Consider the following 24,043-nt stretch of genomic DNA (forward strand, 5'->3'; position numbering starts at 1 on the left):
CTGAGAATTTTCGAAATTCAAATATTCAATTTTGACATCACTATTTAAGTAACTCATTAATTCAATAAATTCGCCTTTTAGCTAATTCAACTTTCTTGTAACTCTGAGACGAATAAAATTGATCAAAATTTTTATCAAAAAATGTAACGGGACATTCCGTTATTCAGTCAAGCGAGAAGCCAAATCATATTTACCACGTGAAAAATAAGAAAAATCCTCAAAAATGAACAAAAGTCTCGCTTTTATCGATTTCTGTGGAAGTTTTATAATGGCATTGGATGATAAAAGGTTCACCGACGTGAAATTTGGTTGTCGCTCACGTGAAGATGGATCCTTGGTTGTAATTGAAGCACATCAATTGGTTTTGAAATTGGCGTCTCCTGTATTTGCAAGCATTGTTACTCCTGCAAGTTGTGACGATGTGATTATTATTAATATTTTTGCGGATGCTTTTCAAGCTCTTATCAAGTAAGTTTTAATTTTTTCATAAATTTTTATGATATTTTAATTTTTTAAAAATATTTTTAGCATAATTTATAACAAAACTTACGTGATTGAGTCATTTGCAGTAGCAGTCGATCTGTTTGGCATCGGAAAACGCTTCGATATTAAGAAAGCATGTGCCGCCGCAACAAATTTTTTTGAGGAAAACCTGAACTTGGACACAGCAATTGAATTTTACGAGACTTCCAAAGCTCGTAATTACCAAGAATGGAAGTTAAAATGCATTGAGGTACGAATTTTTCTTTCATTTAAAGATTTTTAATAATTTAAAAAATATTTTTCAGCTTTTTAAGACTAAAACATTTTATATCTTGGATCACAAAAGTTTCCTCACGTGCAAACCCGACACCGTAAAAGTCATTTTTGGACTTGATTCGTTGCATATTTCATCAGAACTCGATTTAATTAAAGCTTTTGAACGTTATGGCGGCGATCAAGCTGGAATTTCGGATGCTTTGAAGGAAATTCGTATTTTGAACATCTCACCGAATGATCTTGTGCGCATCAAATTTTTGACTCCTGTTGAAATTGTTCAAATTATTCGCATAATGAATGGAGATGAACCGGAAAATTCTATTCCGCGTGGATTTTCTACAAATCGTAATAATCGTTGTACAATTGTTTTGAAGAAAAAACAACCTGTGTCATTACGTCCCGTTTTATCTCGACTTTTCCATCAAAATAGACAAACAGAAAATGTAATTGACTTGATTATTTCTGACAGTGAATAACTTAAAGACTCAAATTTTCATGTAAAATGGAACCTGAACCAAGAATTTTTCAATAAATCGTGATATTTTTCTATTTTTTATGTCAAAATTTTTCGTTTTTTGTACAACTTCATTTGGTTTGAGTGTTCAAAAAAAGACAAACGCAATTTTTTCTTTGATAAAATGTATTTTCTGTGAAATAAATACAAAAAACTTAATCAAGAATGTCCTTAAATAGCTCCTGTGCCTTTCCGCTTTTCTCGAAACTCGCTTCCCATCGCTTTGGATTGTTTTTATATGTTTCAATATGTAATTTTTTTGAGATAATTTGCCCGCTTGGAGATCCATTTAGTTGATTGTAGTTCTCGGCGAGCTCATCTAAGACAGGAGTTTTTAGTTTTGTTGGAACAGCGTTGAAAAGAACTTCAAGAGCTTGTGATCCATGTTTTGAGAGAGCCATTTTGAGAAATTGTCCCTGAAAAAATTAAAAAAATTGTTAAAAAATTATAAAAATTTTTTAGAATTATTTAATTTTTGACCTAATGAACAAAAAAAAATTTCAAAATTTTACCCAATACAAATTCAAAAATTTTATTCCAATGCATATTTTAAAATTTCCCTATAATTAAATTTTTTTTAAATGTTTTTTTAAATTTTATTTTTTGTCTAAAGCAATTTATAATTTTGTCTTAATTTAATTTTTGAAATTTAAATTTTTTTGCGTATTATAAATGTTTGACCTAATGCACATTTTTAAATTTCCCCTTACTTTAAGTGTACATTTTGAATTTTAACCCGATTGTACATTTAAATTTTAATCCCAATTTTTTTTGACCCAATGCAAATTCAAAAATTTTAACCTAATGCACATTTTGATTTTTTCATTAATATTTTTTTTTCAAATTTTAAATTTAATCCAAATTTAACTTTATAGCCAACTTAGCTTTATGAACATTAAAATTTTCATCCCAATGAAAAATTAATGTTTTTGACCCAATACAAATTTTAAAATTTTCCCTTACTTTTAAATTAACATTTTGAATTTTTTAACGCGATAAAAAATAAAAATTTCATCCAAATGAAAAATTTAATTTTTTGACCAAATGCAAATTTAAAAATTTTGACCCGATGCACATTTCAAAATTTTCCTTTAACAATTTTCTTCAAAATACGATAAAAATATTAAAATTTTCAAAAAAAATTATTACCTCTAAATGCTTCACGAGCTTCAATTTCGACTGTTCTCCCACAAATTTGCTCTTAACAAAGGCATCCACGATATGACTTCCCTTCGGATCACAGAAAATCTTCACAAGAACGTCATTTTTGACCTCCAGCATGTTTTGTATGAACTTTATCGGCTTGTTAAACCCAAAAATCTGCTGCGTTACTAACGATCCATGCAAATGCACAAAGTTCGAATTGTCTTTCGCACACACATCTGACGGCTTCAACTTCGTCACACAAATAAAAAAGTTCACCGGAGGATTTTTCTCGCATTTCAGCACTTTTTGAAGCACTTGAATGAACTGTCCTTGTTTCTGTTTGAGCCTTTCACACGCTTGAGCGAGCGCAAAAACGACTCCCGTGAATCCGTGTTGCAAAATTTCCTCGATCAAAGGTTGAATTTCATCGAAAATCGCATTGAATTCGGCTTCTTCGCGCACATTCAGCAGTAATTTTTGCACGGAAAAGTTCGCTGAGGGATGAAGACACAAAATTTTGAAGCGTCCTGTGAAGAGCATGGCATTTAATTGGGTCAAAAGTTTTGGTCCGGCAACCGAAAGAAGCGTTTCAAGCAATCGAATGCTACTTTCCATGCAAAAGGCTTTCGGGAGACTCGTTGAAGCATCGTCTTTTTTGTCATCTTCGCCATTTTCGGGCTTTAAAAAACCTTCGTGAAGGATTTTCTTCCCAAAGGACTTCAATAAATTCTTGTCGGTGTATTTTAAGGCAACACATAAATTCTGCAAAAGTCCCGAAGTGAGTTCCCCGTATGGAAAATCCGAAAACATGGGCCATTTTTGTAAACGTTCCGCATATTCCTTCACAACTTCGGTCCATTCATCAGGAACAGAAAATGCCAAAAATTCCTCTTTGTGACTCGGATTCGTTTTTTTCGGATTTTTTCCCTGATTTCCGGAATTTTGTTTCAATAATCCAGCGAGACAAAGAAGAGCCTTTCGAATAACGTGATTGGCGTATGAATCAGTTGCAAAGTCTTCTAAATTATTAATCAGAAATTTTCCAACTTTTAAAACAAATTCGCCGCATTTTATTTTATGCTCTTCCTCGAATTCGCTCGAGACGCAGTGCTTAATTTCATCATCCGAAGGCAAATCTTTTTTTTCTCCCAACTGACTTTTAACGAAACGCAAGAGAGAAACTTCCAATAATTTCTCCAAAACATGCGAAGCGTACTGATCGACACAAGTAACGCGAAAATCGCTGGAAAAAACGCCGCAAATCCCCTCAAAAAGCTCCGCGTTCAAAAATGGAATGAGAAATTCGACGGCACGACTGCAAACTTGATTCATTACGAGATTTTTGATGCTTTCCATGCGATCTTCTAACGCATTGTTGGCGAGAATTTCCTTTTCCTCGAGATTTTTGGGGTCTTCTTGCGATCGCATCATCTCGATTACGTTCAAAAAGTAGTTGTACGTGTCTTGGTCGACGTCAGTTCCTCGTCCTAAAATAAAAATTTGTTAAAAAACGAGTCGAAACTTGAAAAAAATTATAAAAACTTACCGAAATTTCCTTTTCGCGCAAAACTTTTGGCATTTTGCATGAAACTTTTCCTCTTTTTCCCACGTTTTTTGAATGCTTCTACCTCATTTTGCACTTCTTCAGTCATTTTTCGTCAAAAATAATATTTTTTCTTAATTTTTTAGGACAAAACTGAATTCACGTGTGTTTGTTATTGTTTATCAAGCCGAAATTTTGAGGAGTACAAAAATTTAAAATCAGCTGTTTATCGAAAATTGGTCGAGTTCCGAAGAAATTTTCACACATTTTATTCATTTGACTCGATTTTCTGCATTTTTCCGCAATGGCAAGCTCTGGATTGGAAGGTCTCGATACCAAAGAACTCGGAACGGTAAAAATTTTCAACTTTCAAACTTTTTTTTTATGAAAAAATTTAATTTTTTATTTTTCGTGCCCTCAAAACATGATTTCGAAGTAAATTTTTTCATTTTTTACCCACAGTTGAAGGAGTTTTTGATGCAATATAGCAAATTGACGGAATTATGTTTCGCTGATTGTGTCACAGATTTCACGAGTAGAACAATTAAGCCAGAAGAAGTGAGTTTTTTGAGTTTTTTCTTTGAAATTGTCTTTCTAACCATGAATTTTTCGATTTTTTTTCGTAATTTGTAGGAACGATGCTCTCTGACATGCACGGAAAAGTTCTTAAAGATGAACCAAAGAATATCTCAACGTTTTCAGGAGTTCCAAATGATCTCGAACGAAAATATTCTGGCAGCACAAAACAAATGAGGAGTTTTTTTCTAATATGGTTTATAGTTAATTACATTCGTGAATAAATTTCGTGCGACAAATAGATGAAAAATGGATGAATCTTAACTCTAAAGTCTTAAAAATTAGTTTTAATGCTCGTAACTGTTCCGTGGTTGATCCGGAAAGCCTTCTGATTCAGTGATAAGCGCTTGTTCCAATATCACTCGCCCTTCCTTGTACTTTTGGGAGTCTTCATTGGCAAATTCGTACATCCAACCGAGCTTGGCTTTGCATTTTTTGCACATTACATCACGTACCATGTGTCGTCCTGTGAGCATAACGCGATCCTGAACGCTGCTATAAGTCAAATTCACGACCCGTTTGAAGAGAAAAGCCCTTCCTACAAAGAAAAAATATTTTTTTTAATGACGTCTCGAAAAATTTTAATTGAAAATTGTACCTGTGGCTCCCGTAAATCGCGTGGAAATCAATTCCGACTTGTTAGTCAAGTTTGTGTTGCATTCTCCGCAGGAATAGAGCTTGATGCCTCCAATGTGATCCAAGAAAACACGACCCATTGTTCAAAAATTGATGAAATTTTTCTTTGTTTGGCAACACAGCTGTGAAATTTTGCGTTCTGTCAAAAGTGTCAAGGTAATTTTTGACATTTATCACGTCATTTGATGACCAAATTCCAATTGGAGTCATAAATTGAGTGAAATTTTCGATTTTTCTGCATAAATAAGGAGTTTAATGTAAGAAAAAGTGTCGAAATAGGACATAATGGAAGGAGCTTGGGCCAATTCTGACGCCAATAACTTCAGAAATCCACAAATAATGGATGATACTTCGAGAATTTTCAATCGTCAAGGGATGCAAGGACTATCGAGACCTTCTGCGCCTCCTGTTCCTCCTCGTAAGTCACTAAAATTGTTTTTTAAAATGATTTTTTGTTAAAAATTTAACTTTTTAGGTCCCTATGGAGGTAATTCGATGCCCTATAATGCAGGATATGGCGCTTCCAGCTATTTTGGAGGGGGATACGGAGGCTTTGGAGGCGGATATTCGCCATTTGGCATGTCCGGGATGTACGGAAGCGGATATGGATCACGATTTGGGGGCTTCGGAGGTTATGGATATAGCTCAATGGGCGGCGGAGATGCCGAAAATAGGTTTGTACAGCGATTTATGCGCAATTATTTAATCTACTAACCTTTGATCTTATCTACATTGTTGCTGTTATCGCATTTACACACGCACAGATTCATTCAAATTGCAGAGGAGAGTTCCCGTTCGGCTTTTCAGAGTATTGAGTCAGTTGTGAATGCCGTGCTAAATATCGCTCAAATGTTGGAAAGTACCTATTTCGCGCTTACGAGTTCATTTCGGGCTGTTTTAGGTGTCGCTGCGAATTTCGGACGACTTCGGGGATTATTTTCGCAGTTTTGGACCTCGTTTGCGCTTTTTAGAACCTTTAATTGGCTCATAAAAAAGTAAAATCCTCAAATTTAAGCTAAAAAGCGAATTTTAATGAAATTTTTGTTGCAGAGTATTGTACATGTTAAGACTATCGAACATCGATCCGGGCTCAAAAGCGTTGCAAGAAGCCTATATCGCTGCCCAATCCGGCGAAATGTCCCCACAAAAGTCAAGTTCGTTGGCTGTCATCACATTCCTCGGTTTTATCACGATTGGACCGTATCTCCTGATGAAATTGCTCGGCACAGTCAGCAATACAGCGATAGAAGAAACCAAAAACCCCAAAGCATGGACAAATCCGATCGAAGCTGTGGCGCAATATGACTTTGTAGCTTCGTCGCCCGCCGAATTGAGTGTCAGATGCGGGCAAAATGTCGTCGTTGCACCGAAAAGCGTTCAAAATGTTCACAAATTGCTCGATTCGGGATGGGTTCTTGCAAGTACAGATGGCGTGACGTCAGGATTAGTTCCCGTTAATTACATCGAAAGCACGAAACAAGCCAAATTGAAGGAGCCTGTTGGTATGCCAAGTATTCCTGAGGAGCAGCAAGTGACGAGCAATGAAGAAGTGAAAAAAGACGAATTATAAAAATTAAATTAATTTTTTAAAAAATTTATCAACTTACGTTTAGTGCAAATATTATGGGTGTTATAATTTTTTTGTTATTTTCTTAACTCATTAAATCGACTTTTATTTTAAGGCTTACATATTTGTGTATTTGCGAAAAATTATCAAATAGAAAATTTCGAGAAGGCTCAAGATTGAAGCTCCCGTGAAAAGGCCCACAATTGAACTGCAAATAACTGAAAATGAAAAAAATTCAATAATTAATTTAAATTTTCATCAAAATTTGATTTAAATTTTATTTCAAAAAAATTAAGTTTCATACTGAATAATTTTTTATTTTCATTAAAAATTAATTTAAATTTAGTTTAAAAAATATCAAACGTTTATTTTTTTATTATTTTTTTTTTAATTAATTTTTTTAAATACTTGATCAGTTATTTTTTTTACATCTCCTTATTTTCAGTTTATATAAAAATTCACTTTTATTAAAACTTTGAATTAAAAAAATTTATTAAGATTTAAATAATTTTTTAAAAATTTATAAACTCTTACTTTTAATTATTTAACTATTTCAAATATTTATTTAAAAAATTCTTTTAATTAATAATTATTTTAATTTATCATCCAACTTTTTTTTAAATTTTCTTCACTTTTTAAATATTTTAATACCTATATTGAGTTTCATACAAATTTTCTATTTTTTTGTTTAATTTTTTTTTTAATAATTTTTTTTAATTTTTACCGCATTTCGAAGAAAAAATGCGGTATGAAATTCGACTTGTCGTCTGTGTGTGTGTCAGTAACGCTGTGCCTCAAAAAATTTTTTTTTATTTTTTTTTTAAATCAAGCAGATTTTGATGGAAAGCAACTTTAGAATGCATATTTATTAACTTTTAGCTTTGAAACCCATCAAAAGTTGGTTGAAAAGTGACTTGAGAAAAAAGTACGATTTTTGCTCCTCATATGATAAAATCGTACTTTTTTTTATTTCTTCAAAAATCGATCAGATATCAATGGAAATCAACTTTAGAATGAATATTTATTAAATTTTAGCTTTGAAATTGGTTGAAAAGTGACTTGGGAAAAAAAGTACGATTTTTGCTCCTCATATGATAAAATCGTACTTTTTTTTATTTCATCAAAAATCGATCAGATATCAATGGAAATCAACTTTAGAATGAATATTTATTAAATTTTAGCTTTGAAACCCATCAAAAGTTGGTTGAAAAGTGACTTGGGAAAAAAAGTACGATTTTTGCTCCTCATATGATAAAATCGTACTTTTTTTTATTTCATCAAAAATCGATCAGATATCAATGGAAATCAACTTTAGAATGCATATTTATTAAATTTTAGCTTTGAAATTGGTTGAAAAGTGACTTGGGAAAAAAAGTACGATTTTTGCTCCTCATATGATAAAATCGTACTTTTTTTTATTTCATCAAAAATCGATCAGATATCAATGGAAATCAACTTTAGAATGCATGCTTATTGGTTGAAAAGTGACTTGGGAAAAAAAGTACGATTTTTGCTCCTCATATGATAAAATCGTACTTTTTTTATTTCATCAAAAATCGATCAGATATCAATGGAAATCAACTTTAGAATGCATATTTATTAAATTTTAGCTTTGAAATTGGTTGAAAAGTGACTTGGGAAAAAAAGTACGATTTTTGCTCCTCATATGATAAAATCGTACTTTTTTTTATTTCATCAAAAATCGATCAGATATCAATGGAAATCAACTTTAGAATGCATATTTATTAAATTTTAGCTTTGAAATTGGTTGAAAAGTGACTTGGGAAAAAAAGTACGATTTTTGCTCCTCATATGATAAAATCGTACTTTTTTTTATTTCATCAAAAATCGATCAGATATCAATGGAAATCAACTTTAGAATGCATATTTATTAAATTTTAGCTTTGAAATTGGTTGAAAAGTGACTTGGGAAAAAAAGTACGATTTTTGCTCCTCATATGATAAAATCGTACTTTTTTTTATTTCATCAAAAATCGATCAGATATCAATGGAAATCAACTTTAGAATGCATATTTATTAAATTTTAGCTTTGAAATTGGTTGAAAAGTGACTTGGGAAAAAAAGTACGATTTTTGCTCCTCATATGATAAAATCGTACTTTTTTTTATTTCATCAAAAATCGATCAGATATCAATGGAAATCAACTTTAGAATGCATATTTATTAAATTTTAGCTTTGAAATTGGTTGAAAAGTGACTTGGGAAAAAAAGTACGATTTTTGCTCCTCATATGATAAAATCGTACTTTTTTTTATTTCATCAAAAATCGATCAGATATCAATGGAAATCAACTTTAGAATGCATATTTATTAAATTTTAGCTTTGAAATTGGTTGAAAAGTGACTTGGGAAAAAAAGTACGATTTTTGCTCCTCATATGATAAAATCGTACTTTTTTTTATTTCATCAAAAATCGATCAGATATCAATGGAAATCAACTTTAGAATGCATATTTATTAAATTTTAGCTTTGAAATTGGTTGAAAAGTGACTTGGGAAAAAAAGTACGATTTTTGCTCCTCATATGATAAAATCGTACTTTTTTTTATTTCATCAAAAATCGATCAGATATCAATGGAAATCAACTTTAGAATGCATATTTATTAAATTTTAGCTTTGAAATTGGTTGAAAAGTGACTTGGGAAAAAAAGTACGATTTTTGCTCCTCATATGATAAAATCGTACTTTTTTTTATTTCATCAAAAATCGATCAGATATCAATGGAAATCAACTTTAGAATGCATATTTATTAAATTTTAGCTTTGAAATTGGTTGAAAAGTGACTTGGGAAAAAAAGTACGATTTTTGCTCCTCATATGATAAAATCGTACTTTTTTTTATTTCATCAAAAATCGATCAGATATCAATGGAAATCAACTTTAGAATGCATATTTATTAAATTTTAGCTTTGAAAATCAAAATTGGTTGAAAAGTGACTTGGGAAAAAAGTACGATTTTTGCTCCTCATATGATAAAATCGTACTTTTTTTTATTTCATCAAAAATCGATCAGATATCAATGGAAATCAACTTTAGAATGCATATTTATTAAATTTTAGCTTTGAAATTGGTTGAAAAGTGACTTGGGAAAAAAAGTACGATTTTTGCTCCTCATATGATAAAATCGTACTTTTTTTTATTTCATCAAAAATCGATCAGATATCAATGGAAATCAACTTTAGAATGCATATTTATTAAATTTTAGCTTTGAAATTGGTTGAAAAGTGACTTGGGAAAAAAAGTACGATTTTTGCTCCTCATATGATAAAATCGTACTTTTTTTTATTTCATCAAAAATCGATCAGATATCAATGGAAATCAACTTTAGAATGCATATTTATTAAATTTTAGCTTTGAAATTGGTTGAAAAGTGACTTGGGAAAAAAGTACGATTTTTGCTCCTCATATGATAAAATCGTACTTTTTTTTATTTCATCAAAAATCGATCAGATATCAATGGAAATCAACTTTAGAATGCATATTTATTAAATTTTAGCTTTGAAATTGGTTGAAAAGTGACTTGAGAAAAAAAGTACGATTTTTGCTCCTCATATGATAAAATCGTACTTTTTTTTATTTCATCAAAAATCGATCAGATATCAATGGAAATCAACTTTAGAATGCATATTTATTAAATTTTAGCTTTGAAACCCATCAAAAATTGGTTGAAAAGTGACTTGGGAAAAAAAGTACGATTTTTGCTCCTCATATGATAAAATCGTACTTTTTTTTATTTCATCAAAAATCGATCAGATATCAATGGAAATCAACTTTAGAATGAATATTTATTAAATTTTAGCTTTGAAATTGGTTGAAAAGTGACTTGGGAAAAAAAGTACGATTTTTGCTCCTCATATGATAAAATCGTACTTTTTTTTATTTCATCAAAAATCGATCAGATATCAATGGAAATCAACTTTAGAATGCATATTTATTAAATTTTAGCTTTGAAATTGGTTGAAAAGTGACTTGGGAAAAAAAGTACGATTTTTGCTCCTCATATGATAAAATCGTACTTTTTTTTATTTCATCAAAAATCGATCAGATATCAATGGAAATCAACTTTAGAATGCATATTTATTAAATTTTAGCTTTGAAATTGGTTGAAAAGTGACTTGGGAAAAAAAGTACGATTTTTGCTCCTCATATGATAAAATCGTACTTTTTTTTTATTTCAAAAATCGATCAGATATCAATGGAAATCAACTTTAGAATGAATATTTATTAAATTTTAGCTTTGAAATTGGTTGAAAAGTGACTTGGGAAAAAAAGTACGATTTTTGCTCCTCATATGATAAAATCGTACTTTTTTTTATTTCATCAAAAATCGATCAGATATCAATGGAAATCAACTTTAGAATGAATATTTATTAAATTTTAGCTTTGAAATTGGTTGAAAAGTGACTTGGGAAAAAAAGTACGATTTTTGCTCCTCATATGATAAAATCGTACTTTTTTTTATTTCATCAAAAATCGATCAGATATCAATGGAAATCAACTTTAGAATGCATATTTATTAAATTTTAGCTTTGAAATTGGTTGAAAAGTGACTTGGGAAAAAAGTACGATTTTTGCTCCTCATATGATAAAATCGTACTTTTTTTTATTTCATCAAAAATCGATCAGATATCAATGGAAATCAACTTTAGAATGCATATTTATTAAATTTTAGCTTTGAAATTGGTTGAAAAGTGACTTGGGAAAAAAAGTACGATTTTTGCTCCTCATATGATAAAATCGTACTTTTTTTTATTTCATCAAAAATCGATCAGATATCAATGGAAATCAACTTTAGAATGAATATTTATTAAATTTTAGCTTTGAAATTGGTTGAAAAGTGACTTGGGAAAAAAAGTACGATTTTTGCTCCTCATATGATAAAATCGTACTTTTTTTTATTTCATCAAAAATCGATCAGATATCAATGGAAATCAACTTTAGAATGAATATTTATTAAATTTTAGCTTTGAAATTGGTTGAAAAGTGACTTGGGAAAAAAAGTACGATTTTTGCTCCTCATATGATAAAATCGTACTTTTTTTTATTTCATCAAAAATCGATCAGATATCAATGGAAATCAACTTTAGAATGAATATTTATTAAATTTTAGCTTTGAAATTGGTTGAAAAGTGACTTGGGAAAAAAAGTACGATTTTTGCTCCTCATATGATAAAATCGTACTTTTTTTTATTTCATCAAAAATCGATCAGATATCAATGGAAATCAACTTTAGAATGATATTTATTATTTTAGCTTTGAAATTGGTTGAAAATGACTTGGAAAAAAAGTACGATTTTTGCTCCTCATATGATAAAATCGTACTTTTTTTTATTTCATCAAAAATCGATCAGATATCAATGGAAATCAACTTTAGAATGCATATTTATTAAATTTTAGCTTTGAAATTGGTTGAAAAGTGACTTGGGAAAAAAAGTACGATTTTTGCTCCTCATATGATAAAATCGTACTTTTTTTTATTTCATCAAAAATCGATCAGATATCAATGGAAATCAACTTTAGAATGATATATTTTAGCTTTAAATTGGTTGAAAAGTGACTTTGAAAAAAAGTAATTTTTGCCTCATATGATAAAATCGTACTTTTTTTTATTTGGTCAAAAATCAATTAGATATCAATGGAAATCAGCTTTAGAATGAATATTTATTAAATTTTAGCTTTGAAATTGGTTGAAAAGTGACTTGGGAAAAAAAGTACGATTTTTGCTCCTCATATGATAAAATCGTACTTTTTTTTATTTCATCAAAAATCGATCAGATATCAATGGAAATCAACTTTAGAATGAATATTTATTAAATTTTAGCTTTGAAATTGGTTGAAAAGTGACTTGAGAAAAAAAGTACGATTTTTGCTCCTCATATGATAAAATCGTACTTTTTTTTATCAAAAATCGATCAGATATCAAAAATCGAATCATATTTATTAAATTTTAGCTTTGAAATTGGTTGAAAAGTGACTTGGGAAAAAAGTACGATTTTTGCTCCTCATATGATAAAATCGTACTTTTTTTTATTTTCAAAAATCGATCAGATATTGGAAATCAACTTTAGAATGCATATTTATTAAATTTTAGCTTTGAAATTGGTTGAAAAGTGACTTGAGAAAAAAAGTACGATTTTTGCTCCTCATATGATAAAATCGTACTTTTTTTTATTTCATCAAAAATCGATCAGATATCAATGGAAATCAACTTTAGAATGAATATTTATTAAATTTTAGCTTTGAAATTGGTTGAAAAGTGACTTGGGAAAAAAAGTACGATTTTTGCTCCTCATATGATAAAATCGTACTTTTTTTTATTTCATCAAAAATCGATCAGATATCAATGGAAATCAACTTTAGAATGAATATTTATTAAATTTTAGCTTTGAAATTGGTTGAAAAGTGACTTGGGAAAAAAAGTACGATTTTTGCTCCTCATATGATAAAATCGTACTTTTTTTTATTTCATCAAAAATCGATCAGATATCAATGGAAATCAACTTTAGAATGCATATTTATTAACTTTTAGCTTTGAAACCCATCAAAACTGAGTTGAAAAGTGACTTGAGAAAAAAAGTACGATTTTTGCTCCTCATATGATAAAATCGTACTTTTTTTTATTTCATCAAAAATCGATCAGATATCAATGGAAATCAACTTTAGAATGAATATTTATTAAATTTTAGCTTTGAAATTGGTTGAAAAGTGACTTGGAGAAAAAAAGTACGATGAGAAAAAAAGTACGATTTTTGCTCCTCATATGATAAAATCGTACTTTTTTTTATTTCATCAAAAATCGATCGGATATCAATGGAAATCAACTTTAGAATGAATATTTATTAAATTTTAGCATTGAAACCCATCAAAAGTTGGTTGAAAATTGACTTGAGAAAAAAAGTACGATTTTTGCTCCTCATATGATAAAATCGTACTTTTTTTTATTTCATCAAAAATCGATCAGATATCAATGGAAATCAACTTTAGAATGCATATTTATTAAATTTTAGCTTTGAAATTGGTTGAAAAGTGACTTGAGAAAAAAAGTACGATTTTTGCTCCTCATATGATAAAATCGTACTTTTTTTTATTTCATCAAAAATCGATCAGATATCAATGGAAATCAACTTTAGAATGAATATTTATTGACAAATCTTTAATTTTAATCAATTCTTACCAATAATATCCAAATCCTTCGTCATCAAAGTTCGAATATATCTCATATTCGGCAAATTCGTTATCTCAATAATAACTTTTCCCTTGCCCGCCAACTCACGAGACTCCCTCATGTAATTTCTAAAAACAAAAAATTTAAAATTTTCAATTTCCCTCATAAAATTCTCATTTACCCCGTAACAGTTATTTGCATTTCAGTACATAACGCCACACATCCTGAATCATCAACAACTGGATCGTCTGAATTCTTCGGAACACCCTTCCTCTTAATCGTTTTTAAGCAATTCAAGCCATGAATATCGCAATATTTGAGATGCGGATATCGATTAACGGGCGCCGTGCAATTGCAAGCCTTCATTTCTTCCTGAATTCGGAGCTCCATGTGACAATTTGCAACGCTATACGGGAAATTATAAACCGGAGTCTTTTCGAAAGTGAATTTGCAACGTCTGATTGACGGATCTACTGCTTGAACTTCCTTTTGGGACTTTGTTTCAGTCAACTAAGGAGGAGGTTTGTAAAGAAAAGTTCAAAAATTCGAAGAAAATGTTACCAAAAGTCCCACAAAGAGATAAGATCCAACTTTGGGTAAAGCAAAAGGAGTATCGTAAGACGTAACTGACTCGCCGGGACTAAAAATGAAAAGCTAAACGACAATTTTCATGAAAATTCGTACAAAAAATGAAAATTTTTAACATCTTACATCCATTCCATACCCATCTGATGCTTTATATTCAAACTCCAGTTGAATCGGGAACGGACTTTTGCGCGAAAACTTCAAAGGTTTCTTCACAGCTCGCGTCGTATAGCAAATTCCCATCTCAGTTCGTTCCAAAGTCAACAATTCCTCGCATTTTCTCTCCTCCCCGAGGTATTTCGTGCTCAAAATAAAGTCCGAACACGTCGTTGGCATCGCTTTCGCTTGAATAACATCCAAATTGAGGCCACAAGTCGCATTATAAGCCAAACAAACATCGAGCGAAATCTCATTGACAGTCCTTGCGGGCGCGATAAAAGCATAAGTTTGAGCAAATCTGTAAAAGGAACGTTTTTGGGGCGGGGGATTGTCCCCGAAATACTCATCCAAGAAGCTAAAAAGGCCTTCACACGAACGATCTTTGCGAAAACAGATCGCAATCGATGGAAAATTGTTCTCCCAACGAGCATAAGACGTGTCGATATTAACTGCAACGGAATCTGCCTTGCTGTGTTTGAGCGTAGAAACGATCATGTCTTGCATAATGAAGAAAAACCAAAATAAAGTGCAACACCAAATGACTTTATAAGCAATATGAGCATCGCTGACTAAAAATTTCACGCCGTGAATGGAAATATTTTCCCCGATAAACTTGAAACGACGCTTTAATCGACTGGAAAGTGTCATTTTTAGGCTTAAACTGACCATGATTCGCGTTTTTAACTGAAAATTCATTTTAAATCATGTCTTTAATTACTTTTCTCTACTCTATTATTATTAATTTTTTATCTTTTAATCTAAAAAACGACACGCTACTCCGCTTTTGGCAGCTTTCCTTCACTTATTTTCTGTTGTTTGAACATTTCAATGAGTTTTTCTGTCGCTGTCGGCTCCAATTGCACCGCCTTCGAGCATTCTTCGTTCGGATATGTCGCTAAATTCAATGCCGGCGACTTGTGAGTCCACGGACTCCATGCGCCTTGAATCGAGGGAACGTCTGTGTGCCACATTTTACGATATCGCATCGCGCCGGCCTCGCCATTTTGTGTTTTCATCAATTCAATCCACTTTTGGATCTCTTGCGACGTAAAATTACGACAACTGACCCATTGGCGTTCGCCATTGAGGTATTCGCCAACCATCACAGCGGTTCGATGACGACGGGGCTTCAAGTAAACAACGACTCCCGGGTTGGTTTTCACAAAATCCAGCAGTTGGGCTTCAATGAAGTCACTAAAAATGGATTTTTTTGGTAAAATTTATAAAAAAATTCATAAAAAATTTAAAATTTACCGCATTCCCTTTGACGAACCATGATTTTTGCAGAATTTCAACGTGACGCGTTGCAATTGACACACATATCTGCCCATTCCATTCTGTAAAGGCGCCCGCGGGAAGCCACTTTTCATGAAAATGTGTGAATTTGACATGATTTCGGTTGGAAAATTGAATTTTCAAGGAAGAAACCACACTTTGGCGAAATGAAAATAAAGAGGTTAGTGACGGATTTCAATTTTTAACGTGAAATTCAGTTACTCACGTCGTAATTTCGTTTGCCTGTTGATTTTTGGTACGACGTCTCCGCGAAAAACATAAAAAATAAATTAAATTAAGCTGCGGATTTAAATGAAAATTGTCTCGGAGAGCGTCGCAAGCAATGGACAACGATATACGAGCGAAATTGGAAGCAGCAGCAGCTGTTATCATGGTAAATCGTCACTTTTCACGCAGCTGGCGTGTTAATTCTCACGCAAAATTTGCTTTTCTTCCCTCCAGGCGCCGCCAAATCAGATAAAACCGGAAGCCCGCCAAGAAGCTGAAGCTGTTTTCATGCAATTTCGCAACAATAAGAGCTTGGATGCGCTGCAATTGTGTCAAACAATCCTCGGTTTGTGATTTTTCTTCAAGTTTTTTCCATATTTGACTCAAATTTTGTCTTCCAGAAACGAGTACCGTGGATTTGGTTATTTTCGAGTGCATTAATATCATCAAATCCATCCTAATTTCGAGTTGGGACCTCATCCAAGACGACGTAAAGATGAATCTCCGTCAATATTTGTTGAATTTCGTGCTGCAGCATAAACATGCGCCCTTTTTCATCCGCGAAAAAATCCTTCAGGTCGTCTCAATTATGATAAAACGCACGTCACTCGTCGATCACGGCGCCGATCGTCATCAAATCCTGGAACAAGCAAAGGCAATGTTCCTCACGGACGACGCAACGCAAATAACTTTAGCTTCAGCGCTCGTTCTCGCCGTTTTACGCGAACACACGGAATGTGTCAAGTCCGAAGACACCGGTTTGACGTTCGATCATCACTTTAAGGCGAAAAAAATGTTCGAAACCTCCGAATTACGAAGTGTTTTCACGACTGTGCTCGAAGCGATGGCTCGTACAATCCAAAATGCGGAGAATATTGACGCTGTAATCGGAAATCAACTTGCCCGGTACTTGGAAATAATGGAAATTATCCTCACATGGGGGTACATTTCGCCTGTCATGCCGAAAAGATTGATCTCGATGATCGAAACAGTCTCAAAAATCAACCAAAATGTCGCGTTGCGGTTAAATCTGTCATGGGAACCCATAATTTTCGACCCGAAAATGTTACAAACATTTTTTTATCTTTACTGGAAGGTTCGACAAGTCCCAGATTTGCGACAAAAAGGACTCGTTTGTCTTGTGCAGCTCTCAACGTTAAGCGGACCCGTGTTGACAAGCAAAAAAGAAACGAGATTGATGTATTTGAAGAATTATTTGTCCCATTTATCGCAATTGCTCGGAAATGAGACGTGTGTCGAGGAAATTGTCGGATTTAGTCTCATAATTCGAAAATTGTTGCTTTTTCATGGAGCTGCAATGGACTTGCGTGAAGATTCGGTCGATGTTTTTAACGGATTTATCGAAAAATTGTTCAATATCACGATAAAATGCATCGAGGCGACAGCTTTAGAGGAGACTGAGGAGTCCAGCTTGTTCATGGAAGCGTTCGAAAATAATTTAGAGTCTTGGGTTTTGTTACTTCAATCAAAAGAAGACCTCCCGACGGATTTTTTATCGCAATTTGTCATCCAAATCTTCAATAAATACGTGCAAGCGCATTTATCGCCGCCCGAAGGCATCCGCATGAACGACTCCGATCACGAAGAATTCACGGAAGACACGGAAAAAGATCGCGTTCGGTACAAAGAGCAACTTGTGATCATCGGAACGTTCGCGCGTGAGGTAATTGCTCATTCGCTGCCCATTTTAGCGAAACTTTTGGAAGACAAGATACGAACTTTTGCGGTTATGCTTCAAACTTTGTACACGGCGAACGTAAATATCACGGAAAAGGAAACGACAGCCTTGCAAAATATTTTTGAGGACATCCATTGGTTGTTATTGCTCACGGCGTACACGATAGGCAACGATTCTGAAGGCGAAACAGCGTTAATTCCCCCGGAAATTAATCAATATTGTCAAGCAAGGTTCCAAACGGGTACAATTGACATCAATAAAAGCTTAGAACTCATCGCGAAACCCGACAAGGACATTGCCGAGATCTTCCAAGACCCCGAACAAGCTGATCCCATCTTGAGAATTACTGCTTCGATGTTACGTTTGGCTGAATTGGAGTCTACCGCGCTAAAATGTCAAATGGGAACACTCTTGAGTCCGGAATTAAGTTCAACTTTGATGTTTTTTATGAGGATTTGGTTGAGTATTTACCTTTTTCCGTTGCCAGAGTACTACGAGACGATCTGTGAGTCCGTTAAAGTTGCCTTCGGTATCGATTCTGAATGTGGAAAGTGGATTCTTAATTATATCCTGACCAAAGTTTGTGCAAATATTCAACAATTTGCGTCGGAAAATGATGTCATTGAGGATACAGTTCAAGTTTTCTTGGCAATTTTGAAGCAAAAACACAAATGTCTTCCCGTTTACAACTCGGAAGTGTTCAATACGCTTTTTGGCATCAAAGATATGAAACTTCCCGTCACAGCGAAACGTGGTTTGTTGAAAGGATTCGTGCAAATTGCGGGTTCTATTAGTGATGCAACGACGCGAAAGTCGTATTTGAGTCAAATTTTTGCCCCCATCGCTGCTCGTTACTTCAATATCCTGCACAAACCAGATCTGAAGGCGACTTATCAAAATGAAGACATCAAATTGGAAGTTATTTCCATCATTGAGGAGGTTCGGGGATGCGTACTTGGTGCTTATAACCTTATTTCGTCCTCGTTATTTGAGCATTTTCAAGTAATGTTTGTCGAATTGCCCGAATTGCTCAATTTGTATCGGAATTACAACGTCATTGTCGAGCTACTGTTGGAGCTGTTGTGTGAAACTGTCCTGAATATTGATTATGCGTCAGATACGGCGGATGTTTCGCTCAAAACGGGCATTTATAATTGTTGCATGTCCATTATTCGGGTTTGGGTGAGCGTAAATGCGAATAAAATTAGTACGGAAATGAAGGATTATGATGATTGCCCGGAGGATATTTTGCTGATATTGAAGTTGTTGACTTGTTTGCTGTCGAAGACGTTAATTGATGATGATGGTAAGTTATGAAAGAGATTTAAATTATTTTTTTTACAAATTTAAAGTCATTTTTCGTATTTTTAAAGTAAAAAAAAAAATAAATTAAAAATAATTTGATTTTTTATTCAATTAAATTTTTTAGAATTAAAAAAAAATAATATAAAAAATTATAAAAATTTAATTTAAAAATCCTTTTAAATATTTGAAATTTTTTTTTAAATAAAAAAATGTAATCTAAAATTTTATTTAAAATCAATATAATAAAGAAATAATTTTTAATTATAATTTTAATTTTAATAATTTTTTGTGAATTAAATTTTAATTAATTAATGTTTTGTTAAATTGCAATAATACAATAATAATTTTTAATTAAACTTTTTTGAAATTTTTTTTTTTTTATTTTAAATTAAACGTTTTTGATTTTTTTTTAAAATTAAAAAAATAATTTTTTTATTAAATTAGGTTTTTAAATTTTTAACAATTTTTAAAAAAATAATTATAAAAAATTAAAAAAAATTAAAAAAAATAACATTAAAATTATTTTAATTTTTAAAATTAAAACAAAAATATAATCTTAAATTTAAAAAAAAAAAAAATTATAAAAATTTAATTAAAAAATCAATATCTATAAAAAAATAAAATTATTTTTAATTAAATTTTAATTTTTTGTAAATAAAAATTGTATTAAATTTTAATTAATTAATTTTAATTTTTTTTAAATTATTTTTTTTTTTAAATTAAAATTTTACTTGCATAAATTTTTACATTAATTTTTTGATAAAAAAAATCTTATTTTTTTTTTTTAAATTTTTAAAAATTTAATTTTATTATTTTTTTTATTATTTTGAAATAAAAATTAATTAAAATTTTTTTTTCGAAATTCATTATAAAAATTATTTTTTAAATGATATTTTAATTAAAAAATTTACCTTTTTTTAGCTGATGCTCCTGTTGATGCCGGACAAGTAGTAATTTATGGATTAACGAGTCTCATGCCATTAATTTCCATGGATTTAATTCGTTTTCCCGCCTTTTGTAATCAATATTATCAAACAATTGCCGTTTTTGCGGAATCAAAATCTCACAAAGTAAGTAATTTTTTTTAAAATATTAAATAAAATTTAATTTTTCATATTTTCTCGTAGATCACAACACTCGATCCCGAACTTTTAAAGCAAATAATCAGCTCTGTGCAACTCGGCTTGAACACTTTCACAACGGAAATCCAAAGTTTCTGCTTTGACTTTATCGTGGCAGTCTCCGACGTCGTCTACTACGAACGCATCCCGAATTCCGTGACTTACAATTTGGTTCTGCCATTCCTCGAGCTTATTTTTAACATGATCGTGACGCGACAAATTGATGCCGAGAACAAAAACGAGAGTTACGGTGCCGTCTTTTCGCTCGCATGTGCTTTCAAAGAGCAATTTTCCTTTTTGATGAACAAATTGGTGACGTCGCAGGAAAATCCACAGATCGCTGAACGAATTCAACTGAAACTCAATGAATTCCAAACGGGACTCGAGCTTAACAACAATCGCATTCAACGAACGAAATTCATTGAGAAATTCGACAAGTTTATTACCGGTATTAGTTTTATACTGAATAATGCCTAAAAACTAAACTTTTTTAAGACTTGAGAGAGAGATGAAAGATGAAAAAAAATAAGAAAATATTTATTGAAGAAAAATTTTGTATTTTTTGACATGATGAATAAGTAATAAAAATGAACGAAAGTTTATTAATTTAATGAAAATTTATTTTTTTTCCAACATTTTTTTTCCGAAGGTTTTTGATTATTTGATAGTTTTTTTATGGTTAACAACACATTTTTTCCGCTAAACATTCATTTTTGGGCAGAAGCAATTATGAAAAATGTTTCATGAATTTTTATCAATTTTTCGACTTGAATTAGCTAAAGAGCGATTTACAAATTTTCGAAAATTTTAAGATTTTAATTTAATTTTTTTTTCAATTTGATTTTTAGCGAAATTATTTTAAAATTTACTCTTTTAAAATAATTGTTTTTTTTTTATCTAATTATTAATTTTTAAGTTTAATGTTTTTAATTCAATTTTTTTCTAAATTTAAAAATTAAATTTAACTTAAAATTTTATAAAATTTCAAATTTTATTTATTTTTTTCATATTTATTTGTTTAAACTGTTAAAGGCTAAAACTAAAAAATAACAAGAAAAATTTTCTCGTACAAAAATCAAAAACTAAAAAAAATATATTTAAGAGCTTTTGATTTAGGAACGAAAAATCTTCAAAAGTTATTAGTTTTTTTTTGTTAAAATCATTTGAGATATTTAATTAATTTTTTTTTCAATTTATTTTCAATTTTATTAAAAATATTTTTTAAGAAAATTTTAAACTTCAATTTTCAAAATTAAGTTTTTAATTTAAAAATAAATTATTTAATTAAATTTAATTTTTATTTAATTAATTTTTAAAGTTAAATAAACTATAAAAAATAAATATAATTTTTTTTATTTTTTTTGTGTGTGTCAGTAAGTTGCCCCAAAAAAAATTTATTTAAAAATCAAGGAGACTTTGATGGAAATCATCTTTAGAATGAAATTTATTTAATTTTAACTTTATAAAATTTTTTTAATTCTTAATTTAATAAATTAAATTAATTTTTAAAATTAAAATTTTTTAACATTTTTTTTATTTTAAATTTGAATTTAATTAAATTATTTATTAAGAATTTTTAATTTAATTTTATGAATAAAATTCGTAAAATATAAAAAATTTTCTATGAAACATGAAACATTTTTCATAATTGCTTCAACCTCATTAATAATAAATTCTATCTTATGATCAATTTCTTAACATTAATTGCCTTTTCTAAGCGTTTATAAAGTTTTCTTGAGGGTTGAGCAAACACATTTTTTTTTAACAAATCGTATTATTCAAAAAATCATCACAAGTTTTGGGTTTCTTGGCCAATTTATCCTTGTAGAATTCCTTCACGTGATACTTCGTCAAACGAAGATAATGATCATTGTCGTACGGAGCATAATCGACAAATCCGCTGCGAGTTAAAACTGGCTCGATTTGAGTACCTAAAAAATATTTTTTTTTAAATTTAAATTTTTTTCATAAAAAAATTTAATTTTTTTTACCATGAACAAAATCGTTATAACTGTTAATAACTATAAACTGCGAATTAATTTTCTTCGCTGATCTCCATGCGACGCCATAATACTCGCCATTGCTTCGATGTCGCAAATTTTTTATCTTATTCGAGCGTTCCTTGATCTTGTCCTGATACCCCGGAGCAACTGTCGGCACAAAAATGAGATCATATCGCTTCGCAAACTCCTCGCAAGCCTTCCAATTCTTCCAAGTGCTTGTAAAATGAGCGCCATTGACGGCAGAATGCGAATAAAATCCATCAACGCCTGATCTGCGAATAAAAGTTTTATCTTCCGGCAAATCCATCGAAAAATGCCCAATAATGATGGCGTCATGTTTCGTGCCGCGAATGCTATTTTTGTTATTGTGCGCGAAAAGTTCCTTTAATTCAGTCAAATGGAGCTCGTTGGCGTGTTTAAGGTAAAAAATGGCGAGCGATTTCTTCTTGGAAGCCACAAAATACTTGTTCCAGCTCGGATAATTCTCAAAATTGTTCGTAAAATAGACGATATTGTCGCGGATCGTTTGAGCACTTCGTCCGCGATAGTTGTCGATCTGAATAATGCACTCCATTTTCAAGTCTGACAAAATTTGGAAGATGGTTGTTGCAATTTCATGCGTAATTTCGGGTTTCCAGTTCCACACGATGACATTAACGCCCAAATTTTGGATCTCCTGAAAGTGTGCGGTCAAAATTTCGCGACTTACGTTGTAAAATCCGCGTTTTGGGAAGAAAGCGACGTTAATAAACTCCTTCTGGTCCTTGTACAAGACGAACGTGTAGTTGTAAATTCGATTAAAGTTGCTCAAATGTTGGTCATGTTCATTCCGGTACCATTTCACGGGCGCGTGATAGATAATTTGGACATTTGTAAAGTTCGAATGGAACGTCTCGATATAAGGATCTGTCTCATAAACCTTCGTGGCATAAGCTTTTGTGTTCAGTTGACGGATGTGATTGACTTTTTCCTGCATTATTCGCGTTCGTATAACATGTTCGTTGTATTTTTCCACTTCAATTGCGGCATTTTGTCGCTCCAATGGGGGCGCCTTGAAATAAAGATCCGAATTTGCGTTGTTCGAATAAGGCCTCGCTTGGAATATCACATGGAGGCATAACGCAAAGACCGTGAGCAGCAACAAAAATGACCAAAAAAGCTTCACAAGTCGGTATTTCAGTATCATCGAGGACATGTTTACGGTAAAAAAAAATTTTTTTTCCACACAAAAATCTTTTTTGTTAATTTTTTCTTCCTTTTTCTTTTATTTTTTCATCTCACACGAGGAAAAACGTAACACAAGAAGACCAATTTCAGATGAAATCAACACTTGAGCTACTATTATAATTTTCCATTGTTATCTTTCCTCTTCTTTTAACCAAAAAATTTATTATTATTAACGATTTGTAGCAAAAAACTGTAGGTATCTCATGTTAGTCGTGCCTGCGTGCGGAGAAGATGAAAAAAAAATCGACTTGAATGAAAAAGAAATTTTCCTTTGATAAATTTCCTTTTGTTTTTCCACACTATAAGGACGTGCCCCATGCGTTACATTGATAACACAACAAATGGTCTGCGCATGCACAGTTGATAGGCAAAAGGAAAAAAGGGACATTCAGTGCTTTGGTGACGCGTCAAGGAGAAAGTTTGAAGGATGTAAAAAGGTGTTTGACCTTTCAAGTGTTTCCGGGTTTTTAGGAAGTTAATAATTAAAAATGTCATTTTGTGTAATTTTCTCACAATTA

General features: G+C 31.4%; 9 protein-coding genes across 9 annotated transcripts; 4 read left to right on the forward strand and 5 right to left on the reverse strand.

Annotated features, from left to right (window-relative positions):
* Positions 1 to 151: 151 nt before the first annotated feature.
* LOC134827572 (uncharacterized) lies at positions 152 to 1,327 on the forward strand. Its single transcript, XM_063840279.1, has 3 exons — positions 152 to 468; positions 529 to 733; positions 789 to 1,327. Exons 1-3 carry the CDS (start codon positions 224 to 226, stop codon positions 1,233 to 1,235), a joined length of 897 nt encoding a protein of 298 aa, XP_063696349.1. The 5' UTR covers positions 152 to 223; the 3' UTR covers positions 1,236 to 1,327.
* Positions 1,328 to 1,385: 58 nt separating this feature from the next.
* Positions 1,386 to 4,138, reverse strand: LOC134827569 (nucleolar protein 9). Its single transcript, XM_063840277.1, has 3 exons — positions 3,966 to 4,138; positions 2,423 to 3,906; positions 1,386 to 1,689 (listed from the first exon to the last, which is right to left on the reverse strand). The coding sequence occupies exons 1-3, from the start codon at positions 4,069 to 4,071 to the stop codon at positions 1,429 to 1,431; spliced, it is 1,851 nt and encodes a 616-aa protein (XP_063696347.1). The 5' UTR covers positions 4,072 to 4,138; the 3' UTR covers positions 1,386 to 1,428.
* A 43-nt stretch (positions 4,139 to 4,181) lies between these two features.
* Positions 4,182 to 4,802, forward strand: LOC134827574 (mitochondrial import inner membrane translocase subunit Tim9). The gene is made up of 3 exons (XM_063840282.1): positions 4,182 to 4,314; positions 4,425 to 4,520; positions 4,596 to 4,802. Exons 1-3 carry the CDS (start codon positions 4,267 to 4,269, stop codon positions 4,713 to 4,715), a joined length of 264 nt encoding a protein of 87 aa, XP_063696352.1. The 5' UTR covers positions 4,182 to 4,266; the 3' UTR covers positions 4,716 to 4,802.
* Positions 4,803 to 4,825: 23 nt separating this feature from the next.
* On the reverse strand, positions 4,826 to 5,306 carry LOC134827573 (protein yippee). The gene is made up of 2 exons (XM_063840280.1): positions 5,137 to 5,306; positions 4,826 to 5,076 (listed from the first exon to the last, which is right to left on the reverse strand). The coding sequence occupies exons 1-2, from the start codon at positions 5,252 to 5,254 to the stop codon at positions 4,826 to 4,828; spliced, it is 369 nt and encodes a 122-aa protein (XP_063696350.1). The 5' UTR covers positions 5,255 to 5,306.
* A 38-nt stretch (positions 5,307 to 5,344) lies between these two features.
* Positions 5,345 to 6,861, forward strand: LOC134827571 (peroxisomal membrane protein PEX13-like). The gene is made up of 4 exons (XM_063840278.1): positions 5,345 to 5,592; positions 5,650 to 5,848; positions 5,939 to 6,169; positions 6,225 to 6,861. The coding sequence occupies exons 1-4, from the start codon at positions 5,460 to 5,462 to the stop codon at positions 6,742 to 6,744; spliced, it is 1,083 nt and encodes a 360-aa protein (XP_063696348.1). The 5' UTR covers positions 5,345 to 5,459; the 3' UTR covers positions 6,745 to 6,861.
* On the reverse strand, positions 6,859 to 15,315 carry LOC134837064 (uncharacterized). The gene is made up of 5 exons (XM_063852414.1): positions 14,635 to 15,315; positions 14,485 to 14,577; positions 14,105 to 14,433; positions 13,933 to 14,051; positions 6,859 to 6,959 (listed from the first exon to the last, which is right to left on the reverse strand). Exons 1-5 carry the CDS (start codon positions 15,313 to 15,315, stop codon positions 6,859 to 6,861), a joined length of 1,323 nt encoding a protein of 440 aa, XP_063708484.1.
* A 31-nt stretch (positions 15,316 to 15,346) lies between these two features.
* Positions 15,347 to 16,144, reverse strand: LOC134832913 (large ribosomal subunit protein mL43). Its single transcript, XM_063847131.1, has 2 exons — positions 15,922 to 16,144; positions 15,347 to 15,861 (listed from the first exon to the last, which is right to left on the reverse strand). The coding sequence occupies exons 1-2, from the start codon at positions 16,056 to 16,058 to the stop codon at positions 15,441 to 15,443; spliced, it is 558 nt and encodes a 185-aa protein (XP_063703201.1). The 5' UTR covers positions 16,059 to 16,144; the 3' UTR covers positions 15,347 to 15,440.
* A 37-nt stretch (positions 16,145 to 16,181) lies between these two features.
* LOC134832906 (exportin-4-like) lies at positions 16,182 to 20,882 on the forward strand. Its single transcript, XM_063847118.1, has 5 exons — positions 16,182 to 16,336; positions 16,405 to 16,516; positions 16,572 to 19,175; positions 20,096 to 20,244; positions 20,302 to 20,882. The coding sequence occupies exons 1-5, from the start codon at positions 16,286 to 16,288 to the stop codon at positions 20,770 to 20,772; spliced, it is 3,387 nt and encodes a 1,128-aa protein (XP_063703188.1). The 5' UTR covers positions 16,182 to 16,285; the 3' UTR covers positions 20,773 to 20,882.
* A 1,077-nt stretch (positions 20,883 to 21,959) lies between these two features.
* Positions 21,960 to 23,574, reverse strand: LOC134827177 (glycoprotein endo-alpha-1,2-mannosidase-like protein). Its single transcript, XM_063839746.1, has 2 exons — positions 22,287 to 23,574; positions 21,960 to 22,226 (listed from the first exon to the last, which is right to left on the reverse strand). The coding sequence occupies exons 1-2, from the start codon at positions 23,491 to 23,493 to the stop codon at positions 22,057 to 22,059; spliced, it is 1,377 nt and encodes a 458-aa protein (XP_063695816.1). The 5' UTR covers positions 23,494 to 23,574; the 3' UTR covers positions 21,960 to 22,056.
* Positions 23,575 to 24,043: the final 469 nt, after the last annotated feature.

This window comes from Culicoides brevitarsis, chromosome 1 (assembly GCF_036172545.1).
Source record: "Culicoides brevitarsis isolate CSIRO-B50_1 chromosome 1, AGI_CSIRO_Cbre_v1, whole genome shotgun sequence".
NCBI lineage: Eukaryota > Metazoa > Arthropoda > Insecta > Diptera > Ceratopogonidae > Culicoides > Culicoides brevitarsis.